The 27,437-nt window shown below is 34.5% G+C and overlaps 1 protein-coding gene across 1 annotated transcript; it reads right to left on the minus strand.

The window, feature by feature from the left end:
* Nucleotides 1–916: 916 nt before the first annotated feature.
* On the minus strand, nucleotides 917–27,114 carry LOC142234418 (odorant receptor 13a-like). Its single transcript, XM_075305544.1, has 6 exons — nucleotides 26,796–27,114; nucleotides 25,932–26,024; nucleotides 20,576–20,681; nucleotides 13,971–14,286; nucleotides 13,661–13,865; nucleotides 917–1,312 (listed from the first exon to the last, which is right to left on the minus strand). The coding sequence occupies exons 1-6, from the start codon at nucleotides 27,096–27,098 to the stop codon at nucleotides 1,100–1,102; spliced, it is 1,236 nt and encodes a 411-aa protein (XP_075161659.1). The 5' UTR covers nucleotides 27,099–27,114; the 3' UTR covers nucleotides 917–1,099.
* Nucleotides 27,115–27,437: the final 323 nt, after the last annotated feature.

Raw genomic sequence — 27,437 nt, forward strand, 5'->3', positions numbered from 1 at the left:
AAGGAAAAGGGAAAATTTATAGACAAATGATGTATAAAGATTTATTAAATTCATGTCGTCCACAAAATAGTTCAGATTTTTTACAATTTGTAAATTTTACCAATAATGTGACTAATTTGAACTTCTTATGGTACTAACGATATTTTGAACACCAATTTTTTTTCTTCACACACAAACAATAATTATGGCTAATAAAATTTGATAGACTTTGTCGAAAAATATTTACTTATTTTTATGAAATCGGCGTAACATCTGCGTTTCTAATAAATAGAGTTTATTTAAAATTTTCCAAAATTAACCTAAATTTTCTAAAATTAACCAAAAATGTCCGTCCTTGTGGGCTCACTGTTTTTTGAGTGTATGTACTTTATATAGTCGAAAATTAAATTTCGTTGTGTTAGAAACGAATCAACATTCTGTGGTAATGAGTACAAAAGTTAGAAAAAAACACCGTGGAATTAAGCCAACACCAACTTTTCCCTATTATGGATTTGTCGGGAAATGCAATTGTAGTGGATAACCGAATACGTGTGACAATTTCGATTTCTTTTCAGGCCACAATGTTATTTTGAAACAAAGTTTGCAGTGTTTAGGAGAACATATTTTAAAGCCCTTCCGTAAGCCCCGTCGAAAGAAATGTCTGGAGAATATCTTGACCTGCAATGACCATCAATGTAATTTTGCTGAAAATTTTACATTTGTTCAGTGTGACTGACTACTGACTACTTGCCCCATAATGTCTTTTATAAAGCCTCTCCAACATTGCCTTCTCCTATGGGGCTATATTCAATTCTATTTTAGCTCAATAATTTCCCATATGCAAGTATTCCCATTTTCAATAATACTTACCATATGGTATGACGTTATTGTTTTTTTATTTTATTACTTTGGAAAAATAACTTTAAAACCCAATGAATCATATTATCGTTATCTTTATTTTCATGTTCATGTAGGTATTTACTGATTATCATAACAGCATTGTTTTTAATTTTGTTTACATTTCAATTAAACCAACAATATTATTAAATGGTTAACTGGTCTGTACAGAGCAAATATCTCATTGGTTAGTATGCTCTTTATTTATCTCCTTGTGACTCTTTCATTTTCCATAGATTTGCCTTAATAATGCGATGTAAGAGTACGATTTACTCAATATTCCAGCAAAACTTGGCAATGAGAGTCCCATAAAACCACCAGCAGTGAATATGAATGGTCTTTGGGCATTGGTGAGAAAAATTAAAAGAGATTTACCATAACGACGATCGAAGAGATACCATGAAGAGTTAAAACCGCTCGTTCCAAGTGTTTTACTCTGCAAAAAAAAGATAACATAATATTAGGGATGCCATACGGGATATTCCATAGCAATGGGATTTAATTTCATTTATATAAATTTAAATTATTTAAATTTCGCTATACAATCAGATCAGTATCAACCAATCGGATCAGTATCAATTAAGGGTTTTTTGCCAGCGATTTTGCCATATTCTCGCTCTCGCTTTCTCAAGAATTAAGAGTGAGAAATCAGGGGATGTTTTCACAGTACTTTGCATTAGCACCAATAGGGGGTATTAAACGTAGATTTTTTATAGCCTCCACCATAGGATGGGGGTATATTATTATACCCACCACCATAGGATGGGGGCATATTATTATACCCTCCACCATAGGATGGGGGTATATTATCATACCCTCCACCCTAGGATGGGGTATATTAACTTTGTCATTCCGTTTATAACACATCGAAATATTGCTCTAAGACCCCACATATTCTGGGTCGTGGTGAAAATCTGAGTCGATCTAAGCATGTCCGTCCGTCCGTCTGTTGAAATCACGCTAACTGCCGAAAGAAACAATCTATCGACTTTAAACTTGGCACAAGTAGTTGTTATTGATGTAGGTCGGATGGTATTGCAAATGGGCCATATCGGTTCACTTTTACCTATAGCCTCCATATAAACGGACCCCCAGATTTGGCTTGCGGAGCCTCTAAGAGAAGTAAATTTCATCCGATCCGGCTGAAATTTGGTACATGGTGTTTGTATATGGTCTCTAATAACCATGCAAAAATTGGTCCACATCGGTCCATAATTATATATAGCCCCCATATAAAGCGATCCCCAGATTTGGCTTGCGGAGCCTAAAAGAGAAGCAAATTTCATCCGATCCGGCTGAAATTTGGTACATGCTGTTGGTATATGATTTCTAATAACCATGCTAAAATTGGTCCACATCGGTCCATAATTATATATAGCCTCCATATAAACCGATCCCCAGATTTGACCTCCGATGCCTTTTGGAGAAGCAAAATTCATCCGATCTGGTTTAAATTTGGTACGTGGTGGTAGTATATGATATTTAACAACCATCCCAAAAGTGGTCCATATCAGTCCATAATCATATATAGCCCCCATATAAACCGATCCCGAGATTTGGTTTTGGAGCCTCTTGGAGGACCAAATTTCATCCGAGTCAGTTGAAATTTGGTACATTGTGCTAGTATATGGCCGTTAACAACCATGCCTAACTAGGTCCATATCGGTCTATAGTTATATATAGCCCTCAGATAAATCGATCCCCAATCACACAAAAATTGGTCCATATCAAGTTCATAATTGTATATAGCCCCCATATAAGCGATCCCCATATTTCAATTCTGGCTCCCTACGTACCGTGCAAAAGTCCATATCGATTCGTAATTATTTGTAGACTTACATACACATATATTTTTTGTCTAATATATACCACGTATGGACTAACTCACAAGTTAGAAAACGATTTAAGTTACAACAGCCCAAGTAATTCGATTGTGGATGACAGTCTTTCGTAGAAGTTTCTACGCAATCCATGGTGGAGGGTACATAAGATTCGGCCTGGCCGAACTAACGGCCATATATACTTGTTTATTTTTATACCCTCCACCAGAGGATGGGGATGCCCCCATCCGATCCGGCTTAAAATTGGTACATGATGTTGGTATATGGTCTCTAACAACCATGCCAGAATTGGTCCATATCGGTTCATAATTATATATGGCCCCCATATAAACCGATCCCCAGATTTGACCTTCGGAGCCTTAGGAGGAGAAAAATTTATCCGATCCGTTTGAAATGTGATACGTGGTGTAAGTACAAAAATTTGTCCATATTGCTCCATAATTATATATAGCCCTCATTTAACCGATCCCCAGATTTGACCTCCGGAGCCTCTTGGAGGAGCAAAGTTCATCCAATGAAAATTAAATTTGGTACGTGGTGTTAGTATATGGTCGATAACAACCATGCCAAAATTGGTCCGTATCGATCTATAGTTATATATTGCCCCCAGATAAACCGATCCCCAATCACAGAAAAATCACTATTGCCACTGGAGCCAAAAATAATCTACCAAAATTTTATTGCCATAGTAGATTTTATCAAAATTTTATTTCTATAGAAAATTTTGTCAAAATGTTATTTTTAACATATAGAAAATTTATGAAGCGCCTCGTACAAGGGCGGTTCGGAAACTTCTTAGCCTATCAATGAAAGATTACCGCATAATTAACGATATGAACTTTTATATCGGTTCGTAATTATTTCTTTCCTACACTGTTAGAAAAATATGTTGTTCATATGTTCCGATATAAACAAAATGTGTTTCGTGCACAATTTTAAAACACAATATATTTAAGTGCAAACATGTAATGTTCCTAAACTAACACTAAATGTTTGGGACATCTATGTTAATATGTTAGAATATATTATGTTTGGGGCATGAATGTTTCATAAAAATCATATGTGTGAATGCAAACATATATAAATTTACAAATTTCGACTAAACATACATATGTTGTGATATTTTATTCAAAGCGACAGAGAGAGTATAGAGAAAGAAATAGAGATTGAAACCGGGAGAGTTGTCGAAAGATATCAACATAACACAGCAAAAGAATCAAAAGAGAACAATTTCTGTGAAACCGCTTGTATGTTGTTTCGGAAAACTGTTTTATGATAAGGCCAAACATTTGATATGCTTAAGTCTAAATATTATTTAATTTGAATAAAGAGAATAGACATTCGGAACCAAGAGAATACACACAAAAAAATTTTTTTCTGATTCAATCACGAAATTAATTGATCCAATTAATTTTTTTATTGAAATGTCTTCAATCACGAAAATGATAGTATCAATCACAGTTTTAATTGGGCATAGAAAAAATTCTTGATTAAAATATTAATTGATGTCATTAGCAATTTTCAATTAATTTTTTAATTGATTCAATTAAAAATTTAATTGATTTTGAATGCAAACCCTAATTAATTTTTTATTTAAAAAGGTAACTATTTTCAATTACTTTCTGAATTGGCTTAGAGTTTTTATTTGGATTAAGAAATGTTCATCACTTTTTTTAACTGACTTAGTCTTCCGAATTTGATTAAAAAGTTAATTGTATCAATTAATTTTTTAATTAAAAATTTTAAAATTTTCAATCATTGACTTAATTAACTTTATGTTCTATCTTGATTAAAAAGTTAATTGTATCAATTAATTTATTAATTGAAAAAATATTCAACAATTAACTTTTTAATTGGAAATATTTTGGCGATATTTTTTTCTGTGTAGACATTTGAAAAACAAACAGCATATGTTTTCGCCTTGAGAGCAGCATTTTATGTATGTTTGGACATGTGTTTTGTTTATCATTTTGGCATTATGGGCACAATTTTTTTCTTGGTTCGTTAAAAGAAATCAGGGGTCTTCATAAAAATAACGAAAGGGCACTATACTCTTTTTTTTAGAGTTGGGACAGTAAAATGAAATAAGAAGGAAATAGTGAAAAATTACACAGTAAAATGTATAAAAACAAAGTTTAGTTCCTCTTTATTAATACACACAAAAAATTCTTTTTCTGATTCAATCACCAAATTAATTGATCCAATTAATTTTTTAATTGAAATGTCTTCAATCACGGAAATGATAGTATCAATCACAGTTTTAATTGGGCATAGAAAAAATTCTTGATTAAAAAATAATTGATTTTTTCAGCAAATTTCAATTAATTTTTTTAATTGATTCAATTAAAAATTTAATTGATGTTGATTGCAAAACTCAATTAATTTATTAATTGAAAAAGGTAACTATTTTTAATTACTTTCTGAATTGGCTTAGAGTTTTTATTTGGATTAACAAATGATTGTTTGAAATACATTTTTAATTAAAGATTAAAAAAAATCAGCACTTTTTTAACTGAATTAGTCTTCCGAATTTGATTAAAAAGTTGATTGTATCAATTAATTTTTTAATTAAAAATTTTAAAATTTTCAATCATTGACTTAATTAACTTAATGTTTCTATCGTGATTAAAAAGTTAATTGTATCAATTAATTTATTAATTGAAAAAATTTTCAACTTCAATTAACTTTTTAATTGGAAATATTTTGGTGATATTTTTTTCTGTGTAAGTAGTCCACGAGGAGTTGACGGACACCTTCAAATATAAAAGCGGGCATTAAGTTCGCGTTTTGTAGCTAAAACAATTTAAAAAGTTTATTTTCTTTAAAATGAATTATTCACGCCTAATAAATTCACGCCTAAATAAATTTATGTTTATATTATACAATTATTTATGTATGTTTATACTCGACTCCACACCCTCACAAAAAATCGCTTCTGTAACATATACTCCCAAACATATTTTGCTTCAAGCATATACATTTTTTGGTATTGCCCAAACATTTATATGTTTGATCTCTTCCAATATATAATATGTTTGAAAGCATATTGGTCTAAACAATATATGTTTGGGTAGTCTAAGTTCCAAACATTTTGTATTTTTGCATCCAAATTCAATAATGTTGTCTTCCAAAAAACAATATGTTATTATGTGAACATATAATATGTTTGGAAGCATTTTGCACCCAAAAATATTATATGCTTAAAAAAATTTCTCCCAAACAATATTGTGCTCAAAATTTTATTTATTTATTTATATATTTACAATCATAATGAATTATGAAAATAAACAGGTAATATAGGTGCTAACAACATAGGTTTTCGACCTGAATGCTCAAAATTTTGTTTCTGCCTAATTGTATATTCCCCCACATCTTTCTCACTTCCACGAGATTTTTTAGTTCTTAGCACCTTTTTCTGTAATACAAACATTGTAGAAGAAATTATTCAATTTTATGATTTTTTTTTATTTTAATTTTACCTTTTGCCGGACGGGGATTCGAACAGCGGACCACACAGTTTGTAAGGATCAAAGAAGTAGCTGATCAATAACCCAAGGAAAAATAAAATGTTAATTTTGTAATAACAAGCAACAACCACCAACTTAATTCAATATCGCTCCCTGTTAAATAGCGCTCCAAGCTACTAAACACATATATGTTTATAGGCTATTTCTAAATTAATATATGTTTGCATCCAAGCATATTATATTTACAAACATTTTATGTCCCAAACATAATATGTTCTAACATATTAATATATATGTCCCAAACATGTTATGCTAGTTTATGAACATTATATGCTTGCACTCAAAAATATTGTGTTTAAAAATGTGTTTTCCAAACATATAATGTTTATAGCCAAACATATGAAAAACAGTCTTTTTCATCCGTGCACGTTCTTCGTTTGTTACAGTTTTTGAATTCCTTCCAAATTCTAAAGTTTTGTACCAAAAACAGTTTTTTTGTTACAAAATTGTTATTTTTGCAATAAAAAAATAATATTTTATCCAAAAATCAGTCAATTTCGTTTATATCAAGCACTGTTACTGACTATAAATCTTTAATAAACCACATATCGAAGTTTCATTATAAAAATTTAATATAGTATAAATATAAATGTGTAAATTAAAAAAAAAAAAGTGTTCGGTTGGTGTTGGCTTACAAACTGTATGGTCCTCGGTTCGATTCTCCGAAAAATTTATAAAAGTGAATAATTTCTTCAACATTATTTGTATTACAGAAAAAGGTGAAATATTTCGTGGAAGTGGAAATTACGAGTATGTTAGGCAATCGTCTTTGGGAAAAATTCTTCCAAGCACATAATATTTTTGGGCTCAAAATGCTTGCAAACATATAATATGTTCACATAAAACAAACATATTAATGTTTCGGCAGTATCCAGTAATATATGTGCTTCCTGCAAAATATGTTTGGAACATATGTTAAAGAAGTCATTTTGTTGAGGGTGTAGAGAAGCTTTGCAACCCTCAGAAATATCACCAGCATTACTGAGGTGGGATAATCCTAAATTTAGAGTTAGTTTAACTACAGAAATTTTTTTCTGTGTATATTTTTCGCCCGATGTGTACCTAATTGTCTCCAGAGGCCAAAGTTTCGCTTTAATTTGCTATATTTTAATTCATGGAATTATTATGTTTTGAGAAAGTTTCCTTAACTTTAATAATTTTTTGGGTACGAGTAATTTTTATTTTTAAGTCGACCGTTTTTTCTACAGTGTACATGACCACCAATTTTTTCCATTTTTTATTCATATACTATATATGCATTAAATTCAAATTGTTCTGGTTCTAATCATAGATATATAAACATTTTCTTAATTTTTGTACTATCTAATGGAGCAGCTATATTCAGCATGGTTTTCTTTCGAAATGCATAACCCATTTGTCTTCAGTCAAAGGAGGCGATACGATCGCCTCCATAGTCCATTCACATTAGCTTCACTTCCACAAAATTCAAACCAAATTGTCCAAAAGTGCAATGATGATATCACTTTTTTTCTTTTGTTTAAATTTTTATTTACTTATGCCCAAAATTGCATGCAGTCACTGAACTTTTTGGTGAATATTCATACAGTTTTGAGTATAACAGAGAGTAAAGTGTCTTCCACATATTAGAAGTATATGAATGAATGTAGTGCCACTCACGTTCACACAGAAAAAAAACGAAAACATTTTCCTATCTTAATAAAAAAAATGTATGTGATCTAAATAAACAAATGAAATGAATAAATTATGAATATTAAAGGGCAATGCCAGTTATGAATATCTGAAGCCATAAATATTGATAGAAAAATGAGTAGACCTTTCTGGTTTGGTAGATTGGTATAATTCTTTATGATTTCATAGTTTTTGCATAATATTCATCTCCAACTTTCACGAATTATCTACAAAACTACAATTTTGGCAAAACTTTTCTATAGAAAATAAAATTTCTATACAAAATAAAATTTTGACAAAATGTTCTACATAAATAAAATTTTCACAAAATTTTCTATAGAAATAAAAATTTGTTTATAGGAATAAAATTTCGACAAAAATTTCTATAGTAATACATTTTTGACAACATTTTCTATAGAATTAAAATATTGATAAAATTTTCTATAGAAAGTAAAATTTTGAAAAAAAAAATCTATAGAAATAAAATTTTAACAAACTTTTATCAAAAAATAACATTTTGACATAGTTTTCTATTTAAAATAAATTTTGAAAAAATTTTCTATAAAAACAAGTAAGGAAAGTCTAAAGTCGGGCGGGGCCGACTATATGTAGATTTAAATTTTCGATACCATATCACATCCGTCAAATGTGTTGGGTGCTATATATAGAGGTTTGTCCCAAATACATAAACTTAAATATCACTCGATCTGAACAGAATTTGATAGACTTCTACAAAATCTATAGACTCAAAATTTAAGTCGGCTAATGCACTAGGGTGGAACACAATGTTAGTAAAAAAATTGGGAAACATTTAAATCTGAAGCAATTTTAAGGAAACTTTGCAAAAGTTTATTTATGATTTATCGCTCGATATTGTATTAGAAGTTTATTAAAATTAGAGTCATTTTTACAACTTTTCGACAAAGCAGTGGCGATTTTATAAGGAAAATGTTGGTATTTTGACCATTTTTGTCGAAATCAGAAAAACATATATATGGAAGCTATATCTAAATCTGAACCGGTTTCAACCAAATTTGGGACGCATAGCTACAATGCTAATTCTACTCCCTGTGCAAAATTGCAATTAAATCGGAGTAAAAGATTGGCCACTGTGGTCATATGAGTGTAAATCGGGCGAACGATATATATGGGAGATATATCTAAATCTGAACCGATTTCAATAAAATTTGGCACACTTGACTATAGTACTAATTGTTCTTCTTGTGAAAAATTTTAAGCCAATTAGGGTAAAACTCTGGCGTCTGGGGCCATATAAGTCCATATCGGGCGAAATATATATATATGGGAGCTATATCTAAATCTGAACCGATTTCTTCCAAAATCAATAGGGTTCTATTCTATTTGAAGTCGATTGGACTAAAACTGCGACCTAGACTTTGATTACAAAAATGTGTTCACGGACAGACGGACATGGCTATATCGACTCAGGATCCCACCCTGAGCATTTTTGCCAAAGGCACCATGTGTCTATCTCGTCTCCTTCTGGGCGTTGCAAACATATGCACTAACTTATAATACTCTGTTCCAGTGTGGCGCAGGGTATAATAAAATTTTGACAAAATTTTCTATAGAAATAAAATTTTGGCAAAATTTTCTATAAAAATAAAATTTTGACAAAATTTTCTATAAAAATAAAATTTTGACAAAATTTTCTGTAGAAATAAAATTTTGACAAAAATTCAATAGAAAAAAATTTTTGACAAATTTTTCTATAGAAATAACTAAACTTTGTACAATATTTTTTATAGAAATAAAATTTGGACATGTTTTAAAGAAATAAAATTTTGGCAAAATTTTCTATAAAAATTAAATGTTGGCAAAATTTTCTATAGAAATAAAATGTTGACAAAATTTTCTATAGAAAAAACTTTTGAAATTTCTATAGAAAAGAATGTTAACAAACTTTTATATAGAAATAAAATTTTTTCAACATTTTTATACCCACTACCATAGAATGGTGATGAGGGTATAATAAGTTTGTCATTCCGTTTGTAACACATCGAAATATCGATTTCCGACTATATAAAGTATATATATTCTTGATCAGTGAGAAATTCTAAGACAATATAGCCATGTCCGTCTGTCTGTCTGTCTCTCTGTAGTAATCACGCTACAGTCTTCAATAATGAAGCAATCGTGCTGAAATTTTGCACAAACTCGTCTTTTGTCTGCAGGCAGGTTAAGTTCGTAGATGGGCTATATTGGTCCAGGTTTTGATATAGTCCCCATATAAGCCGACCTCCCGATTTGAGGTCCTGAGCTTATAGAGACCGTAGTTTCTATCCAATTTGCCTGACATTGGAAATCTAGAGGTATTTTAGGACCACAAAGAGGTGTGCCAAAAATGGTGAGTATCGGTCCATGTTTTGGTATAGTCCCCATATAGACTGATCTCCTGATATTACTTCTTGGACTTATAGAATCCGTAGTTTTTATCCAATTTGAATCAAATTGGAAGTCTAGAGGTAATTTAGGACCATAAAGAGGTGTGCCGAAAATAGAGAGTATCGGTCAATGTTTTAGTATAGCCCCCATATCGACCGATCTACCGATTTTACTTTTTGGGCTTGTAGAAACCGTAGTTGTTGTTCATTTTGCCTGAAATTTGAAATCTAGAATTATTTTAGGACCACAAAGTGATGTGCCAAAAATGGTGAGTACCGGTCCATGTTTTGGTATAGCACCCATTTGGACCGATCTACCGATTTTATTTCTTCGGCTTATAGAATCCGTATTTTTTATCCAATTTTAATCAAATTGGAAGTCTAGAGGTATTTTAGGACCATAAAGGGGTGTGCCGAAAATGGTGAGTATCGGTCAATGTTTTAGTATAGCCCCCATATCGACCGATCTACCGATTTTACTTTTTGGGCTTGTAGAAACCGTAGTTGTTGGTCAATTTGCCTGAAATTAAATATCTGGAGGTTTTTAGGACTATAAATAGGTGTGCAAGAAATTATTTTATTGTTTTAGGATTCTAGAAACCGTAGGTTTTATCCAATTGGCTTGAAATTTTAAATCTGGAAGTATTTTAGAACAATAAAAATAAAATTTTGAAAAAATTTTCTATAAAAATAAAATTTTGACAAAATTTTCTATAAAAATAAAATGTTGACAAAATTTTCGATAGAAATAAAATATTGAAAGAAATTTCTATAGAAATAAAATTTTGACAAAACTTTCTATAAAATAAAATTTTGACAAAATTTTCTATAGAAATAAAATTTTGATAAAATATTCTATAGAAATAAAATTTGGACAACATTTTGACAAACATTTCTATAGATATTTAAAAAACAATTTCTATATATATAAAAATTTGAAAAAAATGTTCTATAGAAATAAAATTATGACAAAATTTTCTATAGAAATTATATTTTAACAAACTTTTTCATAGAAAAACAATATATACGGCCGTAAGTTCGGCCAGGCCGAATCTTATGTACCCTCCACCATGGATTGCGTAGAAACTTCTACGAAAGACTGTCATCCACAAATTTCAACTCACTCGGATGAAATTTGCTCCTCCATGAGGCCCCAAAACCAAATCTCGGGATCGGTTTATATGGGGGCTATAAATGATTATGGACTGATATGGACCACTTTTGGCATGGTTGTTAAATATCAAATACTACCACCACGTACCAAATTTCAACCAGATCGGATGAATTTTGCTTCTCCAAAAGGCACCGGAGGTCAAATCTGGCGATCGGTTTATATGGGAGCTATATATAATTATGTACTGATAGGAACCAATTCCTGCATGGTTGTTGGATACCATATACTAACATCACGTACCAAATTTCAACCGAATGGGAAGAATTTTGGTCTTCCAAGATGCTCCGGAGGTCAAATCTGGGGATCGGTTTATATGGGGCCTATATATAATTATGGACCGATATCGACCAATTTTTGCATGGTCATTACAGACCATATACTAACATCACGTACCAAATTTCAGCCGGATCGGATGAAATTTGTTTCTCTTAGAGGCTCTGCAAGCCAAATCGGGGTATCGGTTTATATGGGGGCTATATATAATTATGGACCGATGTGGACCAATTTTTGCATGGTTGTTAGAGACCATATACTAACACCATGTGCATGGTGTTAGTTGTTAGAGACCATATACTAACATCACGTAACAAATTTCAACCGAATGGGAAGAATTTTGCTCTTCCAAGATGCTCCGGAGGTCAAATCTGGGGATCGGTTTATATGGGGCCTATATATAATTATGGACCGATATCGACCAATTTTTGCATGGGTGTTTGAGGCCATATATTAACATCACGTACCAAATTTCAACTGAATCAGATGAATTTTGGTCTTCCAAGAGGCTCCGGAGGTCAAATCTGGTGATCGGTTTATATGGGGGCTATATATAATTATGGACCGATGTGGACCAATTTTTGTATGTTTGTTAGAGACCTTATACTTACACCGTGTACCAAATTTCAGCCGGATCGGATGAAATTTGCTTCTCTTAGAGGCATCGCAAGCCAAATTTGGGGGTCCGTTTATATGGGGGCTATACATAAAAGTGGACCGATATGGCCCGTTTTCAATACCATCCGACCTACATCAATAACAACTACTTGTGCCAAGTTTCATGTCGCTAGCTTGTTTCGTTCGGAAGTTAGCATGATTTCAACAGACGGACGGACGGACATGCTCAGATCGACTCAGAATTTCACCACGACCCATAATATATATACTTTATGGGGTCTTAGATCAATATTTCGATGTGTGGAGGGTATAAAAAATTGATAAAATTTTCGATAGAAATAAAATTTGGACAAAATTTCCTATGGAAATAAAGTTTTGATAAAATTTTCTATAGAAATAAAAATTTGACAAAATTTTCTATAAAAATAAAATTTTGACAAAATTTTCTATAGAAATAAAAATTTGACCGACTTTTCTATAGAAATAAAAATTTTACAACATTTTCTACAGAAATAAAATTTTGACAACGTTTTCTATAAAAATAAAATTTTGACAACATTTTCTATGGAAATAAAAAAAAATTCAGTGGATTCATTCTCTTCTCATGAGTCGATTTAGCCTTTGGTTCCCCTCGTTAATCTGTCCATCCATGTCTTTGTATTTCGCAAGATAGAATCGCAGTTTATAACCGATTTTAATGATGTTTTTGCATTCAAAAAGAGAGAGAGGTATTTTGGAAATTTCCTACTTCTGTTTCAGAATTACTACATCTGTGATTTTTTTTATTGTTTTTTTTTTTTTTAGTTGAAGTTCAAGTTGAAGAATCGTGATGGTAATGGGCTGCACGTAGCATTTAACTTCGTCTGCAATGATTATTTTCCCCATTCCCTCCTATTCCTTGGAAATCACGTTTCAGTGAAAAAATAAAATAAAATGAAGAGCTAAACAAAACAGACAGAAAGTCACTGGTTACGATTGACTTTGAGCATTGGAGATTTGAGGCTTCCCGCTAAACTGGTTCTGGTCTGCAAAAATACAACAAAACTTGTTTCCATCACGTGTCCCATAGTGAAGATGAGGCAAGCTTTGATGTTCACACCTATTTTTTCCTGTTGCAGTTGTTGGGGGAAATGTAAATCTCCCCCTCTATAAAAATTCCGAATTCCACTAATGCCTGTTTGTCAAGAGTTGGGCTCATTAAAGTTAGCGATTTTGTTGTTTTCCTGTTAGTTCACACCTCCGCCCCTGCCGCCTAATCATCATCATGGTCATTAGGTATGGTGGGTAACTACTTACCTGTTCAAAGACCTCATTGCCAAACCAGCAATATACGAAAAGTTCACAAAAGATACAACCGCAATAGGCATAAATCAGTACAGCCGCACTGCTGCCACCCGTACGTACTGTGGCCTGGAAACCGGTCATTGCGAATATGATAACGGATGTCATGAACTGCCACAATATGGGTTGGCTAAATATGTCCTCGGTATCTTGACGTAATCTGTAAAACCAAACCAAACAAAACAAAAAAGAACAAGAAAATTCAAAAAACAAAAACCTTTGAGAAATAACGGCAGGAGTTCTACTCCCACACATGCTGACTCACTCTCTTAATAGGCCATGATGTTCGATTATGGAATTCAATCGCTCAATTGGATCATATTTATGCAAGACCAGACTTCCACTCTGTTGGGCCACCATGGGCATGGTATCAACGATGAGTTCATCAAAAGCCAAATTGAGGACATTTAACTGAAAACGAATTTGATTTATAATCGTTACATTTAAATAATCCACAGCAATGATTTGTATGGCAAAAACGATAACGCTTAGGCCCATATACAACAGTTGGATATGTTGAGGCATCCAGGTGGGCAGTACAACACGATAAGGAAATATTTTTCCAGCAACAGCTTCAGGATCTATAAAAGAAGTCATTGGAGTGGTGGGTGAGTAAGTACTGAAAACTTCAAACTATACACTGAAATAAATATATGTTGTTTTTTTATCGACAATTTTTAATTCGATTTTTTTCCAATTTTTTAATTCAAAATTGAATTTTTTTGAAGATTTTATTTGTACCAGAAGGTTGATGGGGCATTTAGTTTTAAATTTTAGCGCCAAGATTTTTGTATACCATCCACCATAGGCATAAGCGTAGTAAGGCCTCTGGAGGGAGGGCTTAGCCCTCCCCTGAAAAAAATTAGGCCCCCCCTAGAATGTGAAAACCTCTATATGATTTTCCATTATATATTGTTACTGTAATATAGATGTCTAGATACGGCAATGATTATAGGATGTGTTTTATCTGCAGGCGTGTTTAATTATTTTTTGAAATTTTGTGTTTTTATAACTTCATATTCTGGAGATTGTTGTTATCTACCCATATTTTGATGTGATCTCTATATAGCCTTGTGTCGTATTTTAATTTATTGGCCCGATATTAAAATGTAGAGTTCTATACACCCCTAAAATGCTGAGATTTGAAGACGAGTCGTATCAAAAATTAGAGTTCTTTTTGACATATACACACGTATGACAAAATAGAATACTTAAATCGGTCTATTTTTGGAACACTATGTTTAGTGTAGTTTTTCACCTTTTTATTTTTTATAAAGGAATTCTTAAAATTGAATTGTATCTCCACTTATTTCTAAGCTTTAAATTGAATTAATTGAATTAGTGAATTATCCTATTAATTTGAATACAACCATGAGTTGTAAAATTGTAAATGAAATCCAAACCAGTATTTTACTCACTACTACTTGCTGTAAGCACACCTCATCTCCTTCCACCTCTGTTGAATAAATGTAAGTTAATAAGAAAATCCCTTTACCACGTTACCACGTTAGTATTTTTTCACTCCTGAGCCTTCTCTGGCATGAGCCTAAGCTCCTCGTCACATCTTTTACACGGTGGTGTGACTCCCAATAGTATTTGAACCTAAGTTCATCTTCAATATTGGTCTTAAGCCAATATACGCAGACTGTCCTTTGGATGGAACCTAAGTTCCGACTTTTTTACTGTAGTATTTTCCTAAGGAGATACTATAGCGTTCAACTATGTTACACCTTAAAATTACAATTGGAATACTTTTAAAATGAGGTTTAGGTACACCACATGGAGTCGACTCCGGAGTCGAGCAAAATTGACTCGACTCCACAGCTCTGGCTGGGATGAGTGATTTTTTGTTTGGAATCAAAAAGTTGAATATTGCGTCAATGTGTATTCTTTCACTGGGTGCAACAACGGTGGGGTCTATGTCGAATATTATCGAGAAACTTCTTAAATAAATTATTGAAACCCAGAAACAATGAATTTTACTTGGCCTTGTCGTACAGCGACAATCTGAATCGATTTCGATGAAATTTTGCACATTCAGTTAGTACTATAGAGGACTAGATCTAGCCAACTTTGAATTAGATCGGTTAATAAATAAGAGTCTTATGACCAAATTTGGCAAAATCGGGCGACACATATATATGGGAGCTATATCTAAATCTGAACCGATTTCGAGGAAATTTTGGAGACATGAAGGGTGATGAAAAAGATTAGCTTGTGCCATATTCATTGCCGTATCTAGACATTTTTAAACAGGGGGCTATAGCCCCCCTATCTATGCTACATTAACAATATATAATGGAAAATCATATATAGGTTTTCACATTCTAGGGGGGGCTAATTTTTTCTGGAGGGGGCTAAGCCCTCCCCCAGACGCCTTACTACGCTTATGGCCAAATTTGACAACGATCGGTTTGTAAAAAAGTGCAGTGTGACCCAATTTGTCGAAATCGGGCTATAAAAGGTTGGCTGATAAGTCCCCGGTCTGACACATAGATGGCGTCGCTAGTATTAAATTCATATTATTATACCCTGCTACACACTGTGTCGCTCCCTTGTCATTGAGCTTAACATGGAATCGGGCAGCACTCAGTGATAAGAGATAAGTTCACCAATGTGATATCACAATGGACTGAATAGTCTAAGTGAGCCTGATATATCGGGCTGCCACCTAACCTAACCTATTGTGAAAAAAATGGGAAAAAAATGAATTTCGTGTTTTGATAAAATACTGTTTTCTGAAGGGAAATAATTCAGTGGAGGCAAAAACTTGGCTTGATAATGAGTTTCCGGACTCTGCCCCAAGGAAATCAACAATAATTGATTGGTATGCAAAATTCAAGCGTGGTGAAATGAGCACGGAGGACGGTGAACGCAGTGGATGCCCGAAAGAGGTGGTTACCGACGAAAACATCAAAAAATCCACAAAATGATTTGTGGATGCATAAAAAATTCAAGCGTGGTTAAATGAGCACGGAGGACGGTGAACGCAGCGGACGCCCGAAAGAGGTGGTTACCGACGAAAACATCAAAAAATCTACAAAATAATTTTGAATGACCGTAAATTGAAACTGCTATCTCGCAGAGGCCTTAAAGATATCAAAGGAACGTGTTGGTCATATCATTCATCAATATTTGGATATGCGAAGGCTCTGTGCAAAATGGGTGCCGCGCTAGCTCACATTTGACCAAAAACAACAACGTGTTGATGATTCTGAGCGGTGTTTGCAGCTGTTAACTCGTAATACACCCGCGTTTTTCCGTCGATATGTGACAATGGATGAAACATGGCTCCATCACTACACTCCTGAGTCCAATCGACAGTCGGCTGAGTGGACAGCTACCTGTGAACCGTCTCCGAAGCGTGGATAGACTCAAAAGTCCGCTGGCAAAGTAATGGCCTCTGGTTTTTGGGATGCGCATGGAATAATTTTTATCGATTATCTTGAGAAGGGAAAACCATCAACAGTGACTATTATATGACGTTATTGGAGCGTTTGAAGTTCGAAATCGCGGCAAAACGGCCCCATATGAAGAAGAAAAAAGTGTTGTTCCACCAAGACAACGCACCGTGCCACAAGTCATTGAGAACGATGGCAAAAATTCATGAATTGGGCTTCGAATTGCTTCCCCACCCACCGTATTCTCCAGATCTGGCCCCCAGCGACTTTTTCTTGTTCTCAGACCTCAAAAGGATGCTCGCTGGGGAAAATTTGGCTGCAATGAAGAGGTGATCGTCGAAACTGAGGCCTATTTTGAGGCAAAACCGAAGGAGTACTACCAAAATGGTATCAAAAAATTGGAAGGTCGTTATAATCGTTGTATCGCTCCTGAAGGGAACTAATGGGTGGTTAAATTGTAAGGGCCGATGTTGAATGTGAACCACACCTTTATCAAAAAATCAGTCAATTTCGTTTATATCAAGCACTGCTACTGACTATAAATCTTTAATAACCCACATTTCAAAGTTTCATTATAAAAATTTAATATAGTATAAATATAAATGTGTAAATTAAAAAAAAAAAGTGTTCGGTCGGAGCAGGGATTGAACCCACGACCCTTTGCATGCAAGACAGACATGCTAACCACTGCTCCACGTGGCAAACAAATGTATGTTTCTGTTAAATAATGTTATGTTTGCATGGGCTCGTGGGCGCTGTAAACTATGCTATATAAATGTAACTTATAACGATAATTATCTACTGGTGACTATAACAGCTACGTAGCCCAGTGGTAGTGTGTTGGCTTACAAACTGTATGGTCCTCGGTTCGATTCTCCGTGCAGGCGAAAGGTAAAATTTAAAAAATTTATAAAAGTGAATAATTTCTTCAACATTATTTGTATTACAGAAAAAGGTGCCAAGAACTAAAATATTTCGTGGAAGTCAAATTACGAGTATGTTAGGCAATGAGCACAATCGTCTTTGAGAAAAATTCTTCCAAGCATATATTTTTTGGGCTCAAAATGCTTCCAAACATATAATATGTTGACATAAAACAAACATATTAATGTTTCGGTAGTATCCAATAATATATGTGCTTCCAGCAAAATATGTTTGGAACATATGTTAAAGAAGCGATTTTTTTTGAGGGTGCAGTGATGAGGCACATTTTCACCTCAGTGGATTCGTCAATAAACAGAATTGCCGCATTCGGGCGAATGAGAATCCAAGAGTGATTGTCGAAAAACCAATGCACCCACAAAGAGTGACTGTTTGGTGCGGTTTATGGGCTGGCGGCATCATCGGGCCGTATTTTTACCAAAATGAGGCCGGTCATGCAGTTATTGTGAATGGTGTTCGATGATAACGAACTTTTTATGGCCCAAATTGGAAGATATGGATGTGGAAGATGTGGTTTCAGCAGGACGGTGCCACTTGCCACACAGCTAACGAAACAATGTCTCTTTTGCGCAACAAATTTAATGGCCGTGTTATCTCACGTAATGACGATGTCAATTGGCCAAGATCATGTGATTTGACACCGTTGGACTTTTTTCTTTGGGGTTATTTGAAAGAAAAGGTGTACGTCGATAGGCCAGCAACAATTCAAGTGCTAAAGGATGAGATAATTCGGCACATTAACGGCACAGAACCTCCATTATGCCTCAGCGTCATCGAAAATTTGGACCATCGGATGAAGGTGTGCCACCGAGGTCGCGGCGCCCATTTGGCCGATATTTTGTTCCATATATAATTGAGTAATACCAATATATCATAATAAAATAAAATTACAATAATTTCCTAAATAGTTTGTGTTTTATTCATAATCAACATCGGCCCTTGAAATTTTAACCACCCTTTATGTTGAATAATAATAATAATTTTGACAAAAAAATGTGTTTTTCTTTGTTAGACCGGGGACTTAACAGCCAACCTGTTATATATGGAAGCTATACGTAAATTTGTTCCGATTTCATTCAATAGCGTTCGTCCTTGTGCCAAATTTCATCAAAATCGGTTAATAATTGCAACCGGAATCCTGTGAACAGCAAATATGTACATGGACAGACAGACGGACGAACACCAAGCGCTAGATCGACTCAGGAGGTGATTCTGAGTCGATCGGTATATATTTGATGGGGTTTAAAATCAATATTTCTGGTAGGCCCATTTTTTAGCAGATCAAAGTTATTATACCCTGACCGCTATGTGGTTTAGGGTATAAAAAGCATTTTTGTACACAGCATGTTTCCATTTGTCGTAGAAAATAATCGCATGCGAAAGTTTTATTAGCTAAATGGCATGTTATTGCCAGATCACAATGTTATCTGCAGCGAAGACAACAATCTGCCAAAATGTGTACTATACAGTTATCATAACTCAATCGAAGTACTGTATGCACCATTCACAATAGGACTAACGTTGCTACACAATAAATGCGTCCATATAGGGTTGCCATAAGGTGTATTTGATGGTTTAGTATAGGCACCAACCATATTATACACGCACACAATTCATTTCCAAACTCAAAATCTCTAAAAACGTGTTAGCCTGAACAACAACCACCAAGGGGAAATAAAATCCCAACAAACACAAGGATGAGTATTTTTCATAGGTAACGCCATATCAATTTGATAGTGAATCCCATCTTAAACATTAATTCAAATGGCCTTGCAAATTGTTTGCTTTCAACAAATTTTCCAATAGGTTTGAAGCATTAAAATGAAATTTAGTTTGAAAAGTTGTTGCTAATAGGTTGAGAAATTGTTGCTAACGTGTTGAATTCTACTGTTGGGGGTAATGCCAGTTTTTTGTTGAGAATGCGATTTTCTCAACAATTTCTCAAATTGAATTTGAACAAATGTTTGAAAGCGTATTGAATATAAGCATTTCTCCAATGCTTGTGTTTATTGTGATCTTATGCAATGACTGATTGTACAACTTCATGTGTCAATCAACTCATTTTTAATACAAACATTTTAAAAAGCACGATGAATGGAATGATTTTCTTCAATGAAATGGAGATACAAATGTTTTAAACTCTGACATATGTACTAGAGGTGTGTACGTGACACGAAATTGTCATGACTCACGCGTTGGTCGTGATTCCGCAAGCCAAATCTGGAGGTCCGTACTGAACCGATATGGCCCAATTGCAATACCATCCGACCTACGTCAATAACAACTACGTGTGCCAAGTTTCAAGTCGATAGCTTGTTTCGTTCGGAAGTTAGCGTGATTTCAACAGACAGACGGACGGACGGGCATGCTTAGATCGACTCAAAATTTCACCACGACCCAGAATATATATACTTTATGGGGTCTTAGAGCAATATTTCGATGTGTTACAAACGGAATGACAATGCGGGGTATATCCTATGGTGGAGGGTATAAAAATTCCAGGCTAGCATTGTCTTATTATACTTACTACTGTACAACATAACCATTCCAAGACATCCGGTAAAGCCCACAAGACTCATGTATACACTAAGCACCAATTTATTTTCCAATTCACCATCATGAAATGCATTCAGCTAGAAATAAAAATACACGTATATTATCTTTAATATTTAAAAATTGTTATACCCTGTACCACAGTAGTGGTGAAGGATATAATTACATTCCGTTTCCGTTTTCAAAAGCTGTATTTGGTACATAGTTTGTATGAAAGGGTCAATAGGTTGGTGGTTTGTTTTCCCTAAGTAAAGTTTCTTTACAACGGATTGTGTGTACTCAACAATATGGTCTATAAAAAGCTTGACTGCTGCTTGACTGTATGTTAGTAGATATAGCCGTAATCGTCTGTTGATGATTTCGTAATTTGGAAATTGTTCTAAAGGCACAACTAAAACGCAATTCAACCGATGTCCTCTTAAATATGTTCTTTATTTTTTTATTACACTGAAAGTTCTTTTAATTATATTTTTTCATATTTTTAATGGGTAATTTTAACTTTTTTTTTTTGTTTTAAGGAATAAGAATTAATAAAATAGTAAAAATTATTTAAATTTGTCAAAAAAAAAAAAAATAAAAAAAAAACGAAAAGACCATTCTAGAAAAATTGCGAATTTTTTAAATATTTGAGGTCCAAAGTTTTTCGGAGCTTCTCTAAGTGGTTTCACTGCAATGTGGAACGCCGTTCGGATTCGGCTATAAAAAAGAGGTCCCTTGTCATTGAGCTTAACATGGAATCGGGCAGCACTCAGTGATAAGAGAGAAGTTCACCAATATGGTATCACAATGGACTGAATAGTCTAAGTGAGCCTGATACATCGGGCTACCACCTAACCTAACCTAACCTAATTTAAAAATCATGTATTAATTTAATCACCTCCTCCCACGTTCTCCGTAAATTTCAAGTAGACCGGAGAAGCTTAAATTTTGCTCTATTGTTTTGAAGGGACGTCACTTTCCCCGATACAATATCGACAAACACCGTGGGGCAAGGAAGGTTCCCTCCCCGTCCAAATACTCAAATGATCTCATAACCTTCCCCCACTGCATTTGTAAATTTCAAGAAAACTTGAGAATTTTTGTTTTTATACCCTCCACCATAGGATGGGGGTATATTAACTTTATCATTCCGCTTGTAACACATCGAAATATTGATCTAAGACCCCATAAAGAATATATATTCTGGGTCGTGGTGAAATTCTGAGTCGATCTAAGCATGTCCGTCGGTACGTCTGTTGAAACCACGCTAACTTCCGAACGAAACAAGCTATCGACTTGAAACTTGGCACAAGTAGTTGTAGTTGTTATTGATGTAGGTCGGATGGTATTGCAAATGGACCATATCGGACCACTTTTACGTATAGACGCCATATAAACCGACGCTCAGATTTGGCTTGCGGAGCCTCTTGGAGGAACAAAATTCATCCGATCCGGTTGAAATTTGGTACATGGTGTTAGTAACAGGTTGGCTGATAAGTCCCCGGTCTAACAAAGAAAAACACATTTTTTGTGAAAATTCATTTTTATTATTCAATATAGTTCCCATCAAGAGCGATACAACGATTATAACGACCTTCCAATTTTTTGATACCATTTTGGTAGTACTCCTTCGGTTTGCCTCAAAATAGGCCTCAGTTTCGGCGATCACCTCTTCATTGCAGCTAATTTTTTTTCCCTGCGAGCATCCTTTTGAGGTCTGAGGACAAGAAAAAGTCGCTGGGGGCCAGATCTGGAGAATACGGTGGGTGGGGAAGCAATTCGAAGCCCAATTCATGAATTTTTGCCATCGTTCTCAATGACTTGTGGCACGGTGCGTTGTCTTGGTGGACCAACACTTTTTTCTTCTTCATATGGGGCCGTTTTGCCGCGATTTCGACCTTCAAACGCTCCAATAACGCCATATAATAGTTACTGTTGATGGTTTTTCCCTTCTCAAGATAATCGATAAAAATTATTCCATGCGCATCCAAAAAAAAGAGGCCATTACTTTGCCAGCGGACTTTTGAGTCTTTCCTCGCTTCGGAGACGGTTCACCGGTCGCTGTCCACTCAGCCGACTGTCGATTGGACTCAGGAGTGTAGTGATGGAGCCATGTTTCATCCATTGTCACATATCGACGGAAAAACTCTGGTGTACTACGAGTTAACAGCTGCAAACACCGCTCAGAATCATCAACACGTTGTTGTTTTTGGCCAAATGTGAGCTCGCGCGGCACCCATTTTGCACAGAGCTTCCGCATATCCAAATATTGATGAATGATATGAGCAACACGTTCCTTTGATATCTTTAAGGCCTCTGCTATCTCGATCAACTTCATTTTTCAAAATCATTTTGTGGATTTTTTTGATGTTTTCGCCGGTAACAACCTCTTTCGGGCGCACGAAATTCCTTTTTTTCCATTTTTTTCACAATAACAAAAGTTGCTTCACAAAAGACGCTCTATCTCAGAAACTAAATGACTTACAGACGTCAAGTTGGGACGTTGGGAGCCACCGTGGTGCAATGGTTAGCATGCCCGCCTTGCATACACAAGGTCGTGGGTTCGATTCCTGCTACGACCGAACACCAAAAAGTTTTTCAGCGGTGGATTATCCCACCTCAGTAATGCTGGTGACATTTCTGAGGGTTTCAAAGCTTCTCTAAGTGGTTTCACTGGAATGTGGAACGCCGTTCGGACTCGGCTATAAAAAGGAGGTCCCTTGTCATTGAGCTTAACATGGAATCGGGCAGCACTGTGGTATCACAATGGACTGAATAGTCTAAGTGAGCTTGATACATCGGGCTGCCACATAACCTAACCTAACCTACAGACGTCAAATTTTGACACGAATCATTTGAAGGTTGGTACTATATAAAAATAATATGCATTTAATACTAGCGACACCATCTATGTGTCAGACCGGGGACTTATCATCCAACCTGTTATATGGTCTCTAACAACCACGCAAAAATTGGTCTATATCGGTCCATAATTAAATATAGCCCCCATATAAACCGATCCCCAGATTTGGATTGCGTGTAGTGGCGTGATTGGTGTTAGTATATGGTCTCTAACAACTACGCAAAAATTGGTCCACATCGGTCCATAATTATATTAGACCCCATATAAAGCGATCCCCAGATTTGACCTTCGGAGCCTCATGGATGAGCAAAATTCATCCGATTCGGTTGAAATTTGGTACATGATGTTAGTATATGGTCTCTAACAACCATGCAGGAATTGGTCCAAATCGGTCCATAGTTATATGTAGCCCCCATATAAACCGATCCTCCGATTTGGCTTGCGGAGCCCCTTGGAAGAACAAAATTCACCCGATCCGGTTGAAATTTGGTACGTGGTATTAGTATATGGTCTCTAACAACCATGCAAAAATTGGTCCATATCAGTCCATAATTATATATAGCCCCCATTTAAACCGATCCCCATATTTGACCTCCGGAGCTTTTGGAGGAGCAAAATTCATCCGATGGTCCATATCGGTTATAGTCATATATAGCCGGTCCCCAAAAATAATCTACCAAAATTTCATTACTATAGAAAATTTTGTCAAAATGTTATTACTATACAAAATTTTGTCAACATTTTATTTCCATACAAAATTTTGTCAAAATTTTATTACTATACAAAATTTTGTCAAGATTTTATATCTATAGAAAATTTTGTCAAAAATTTATTGCTATAGAAAGGTTGTCAAAATTTTATTTCTATAGAAAATTGTATCAAAATTTTATTTCTATAGAAAATTTTGTCAAAATGTTATTTCTATAGAAAATTTTGTCAAAATTTTATTTCTATAGAAAATGTTGTCAAACTGAATTATATACATATTTAATCGGCCTTTTTTTGTTTTTGTTTAATATATACCCCGTATGGACTAACTTACAATTGAGAAGACGGTGTTAAGAAGTTTTAAGATACCTTGCCATCGGCAAGTGTTACCGCAACCCAAGCAATTCGATTGTGGATGACAGTCTTTAGTACAAGCTTCTATGCAATCCATGGTGGAGGGTACATAAGATTCGGCCTGGCCGAACTTACGGCCGTATATACTTGTTTTTTTTTCAGTTTTAGAGGAGGTCCTCCTCCCCGACCAAATATCGAAAAGTGATGTAGCGTATCTTGCGTAAACGTCCCAGAAATTTTAAAGCAAATTATAAGCCCACACCCAGAGAAGGAATATGATCACCTCAAACATGTTTTAAGACCAAAATGTTTTTTTTTCGTGGTGACCATGTAACATGGTTTTCCCAACCATGTTATTTTCTCGGAAATCATGTATCTGATTTCGGCAAGCAGGTTATATTTGACGAGAACATAACATGTTAGTGACAAACATGTTACATGGTCACCATACAAAAATAACATTTTGCTCTTGAAACATGTTTGAGGTGACCATATTCCTTCTCTGCGTGCAATTTTAAAAAAAGCAGGGCAAAGAGCAGCCCCTCTTTCGTCCAAATATCACAAAATGAGGTATCCAGTATTAATTTCATAACCTCTCCCCACGTCATCTGTAAATTTCAAGTAACTTGGAAAGGTTTAATTGTTTCTCTGTATGTACTTAAGAAGCGGATGTCTCCCTATGTCCTTTTATTTTTCCCCGACCAAATGTTAGAAAATCCTGAACCTGATATGAATTTCATAATCTCACACACTTTTTTCCGTAAAATTTCAGTCGGAGGACTTTAGTTTTGTTTTCACTGTACTTTAAAAAAGTCGGGCAAAGGGGAGGTCCCCCTCCCCGACCATATATCGAAAAATAAAGTATCCGTTCTTTCTCTAGACGCCCCCTTCAACCTTCCCTGAAATTTTCAGCAAATCGGATAATTTTGTTCCAAGTTTCAAAAAGTCGGGCAAGGAGGAGGTCCCCCTCCCCGTCCACATATGAACACATCAGGTACCCCATATTAATTTCATAACCTCACCGCATGTTCTCTGTAAATCTCAGATATTTTAGAGAACTTTAGTTGTTCACTGTACTTCAAAAAAGTCAGACAAAGGGTAGGTCCGCCTCCGCAACCAAATATCGAAAAATAAAGTAGCGGCCAACTTCAATCTTCAATGAAAATTTCAAGCAAATCGGTCAACTTTGGTCCAATTTTCAAAAAGTTGGACAAAGGGGAGATCCCCCTCCGCGACCAGGTACCCTATTTTCACCACATGAGCGCCCCCAAGGATCTCTGAAAGTTGCAAGTAAATTGGTTCAGCTTCCGAGCTTACCCGGAACATACAAACATACTTTGAATTTTATATATATAACATAGAAATTTTGCTTTTCCAGCATGAAACACGAACATATAGTTTTTTTTTTACACAATTCAAATCTCACCTGCTTCTCCGATTTTATATAGGTTTTCGTAACGTATTTCAATTGTCCCAAAACTTTACGCAATTGCGGTAAATGAAATATCAAATTTACAGCCTAAAAAAGACATACAATAAAGTAACATTGAAAGATGATATTAGCTCCGTTCGAGAACCCGATAATTTTTGATAATTATTACAAATTTTTACTGGAAGTCGTTCGTTTACACCAAAACGCCAACAAAAGAGAGCCGGAGAGAGACTACATTTGACAGTTATGAGATAGAGAAATTGCAAGTTTTTGCTAGAGATTTTTCCCCCAGTAAAATCTTGCAAACCATAGCATAGTTTGTCAGCTGGTTTATGATAACAAACAAAGTACCAATACAATGTACATGTTCGGCAACTACGATTGGAAGTTAAATATACAGGATTTATTTTTTGTTTTCAATGTTTTAGCAGCTGAAATTTTCAATGTGCAAATAGTTACTGGATACCGTTCGTGTACTTTTCAGCAATTTTAAGCAAAGAGTGTAAAATACACTCTTACTCTCTTGCTAGTTTTTACTGGATATTTTTTACTGGAAAAGTACGCGAACAGACCTAATATTCTTCGGTTTCAAATACGAAATGAATTGATCCAATACATTTTTAATTGAAATTTCTTCAATCACGAAAATTATACTAGCAATCACCGATACCAATTCAAAAATAATTGTTTCAATTACAAATTTAATTGTTTAAATAAACAATAAATTTTTAAATTGAGTATTTTTTCAAATTCAATTAAAACTATAATTGAAAATATATTAACGATATGTTTCTCTATGGTGATTGAATTACAATTGGAAATTTCAAAAACTAAAAGAATTTGGTTCCTTTGTCCAACCTTCAAGGCCCCCGTAATGTGAGTTAACGATAAACAGGTATTTTGGGTTAAACTATCCAAATCATGCCAATTCAAAACCAAATCATAAATTTCAAATCCCGTATAGATAAAAGTCACCACAGCCGTAGTAAATATGCCATAGACAAGTACAAAAGCCTGTATGCCAAATGATTCTTTCTTAAGTCCTATTATGGGTACTCCGGTTATTTGAGCCAACCATATATTCAATTTGACCGAACCGATTTCACCTTCTTCAACTTTTGAAGGAAATATTTCCGTTACGATTTTTTTCAATTTACTCATCGTTCTATGATTTAAGATATACAAGGAGAAACTGTTTATGAAATTGTAGAACTCTTTTATATTTATATAGGTAATCTTTAGTGAACCCCCGAGAAAGGCCACTAGGTGATTAAATTACCTCTTTCGTCGACCACTTAAAACATATATAATCACAGGTTTTCAATTTTCTCAATTAATGACTTTGACCATTACCTAATCTAATAATAAATAATGGTATTGAAAATTCTCTTATGTATAATGGAATGGAAGAAATGGGCGTGTTTAAATGGCAATTAACTTCACTTAACCACGAACGTGTCAACTACACCTTGGAAGGATAAACCAATAATCATTGTTGTA

This window comes from Haematobia irritans, chromosome 4, assembly GCF_050003625.1.
Source record: "Haematobia irritans isolate KBUSLIRL chromosome 4, ASM5000362v1, whole genome shotgun sequence".
Classification (NCBI taxonomy): Eukaryota; Metazoa; Arthropoda; class Insecta; order Diptera; family Muscidae; genus Haematobia; species Haematobia irritans.

What these genes read in the sequence shown, in the direction of transcription:
- LOC142234418 (XM_075305544.1), bottom strand. Translation starts at nt 27,098, where the DNA reads ATGAGTAAATTGAAAAAAATCGTAACGGAAATATTTCCTTCAAAAGTT. An exon ending in ACATTACGGGGGCCTTGAAG is followed by an intron (nt 26,025 to 26,795) that starts GTTGGACAAAGG and finishes TGTCTTTTTTAG; the next exon opens with GCTGTAAATTTGATATTTCA. An exon ending in ATATAAAATCGGAGAAGCAG is followed by an intron (nt 20,682 to 25,931) that starts GTGAGATTTGAA and finishes TTTTATTTCTAG; the next exon opens with CTGAATGCATTTCATGATGG.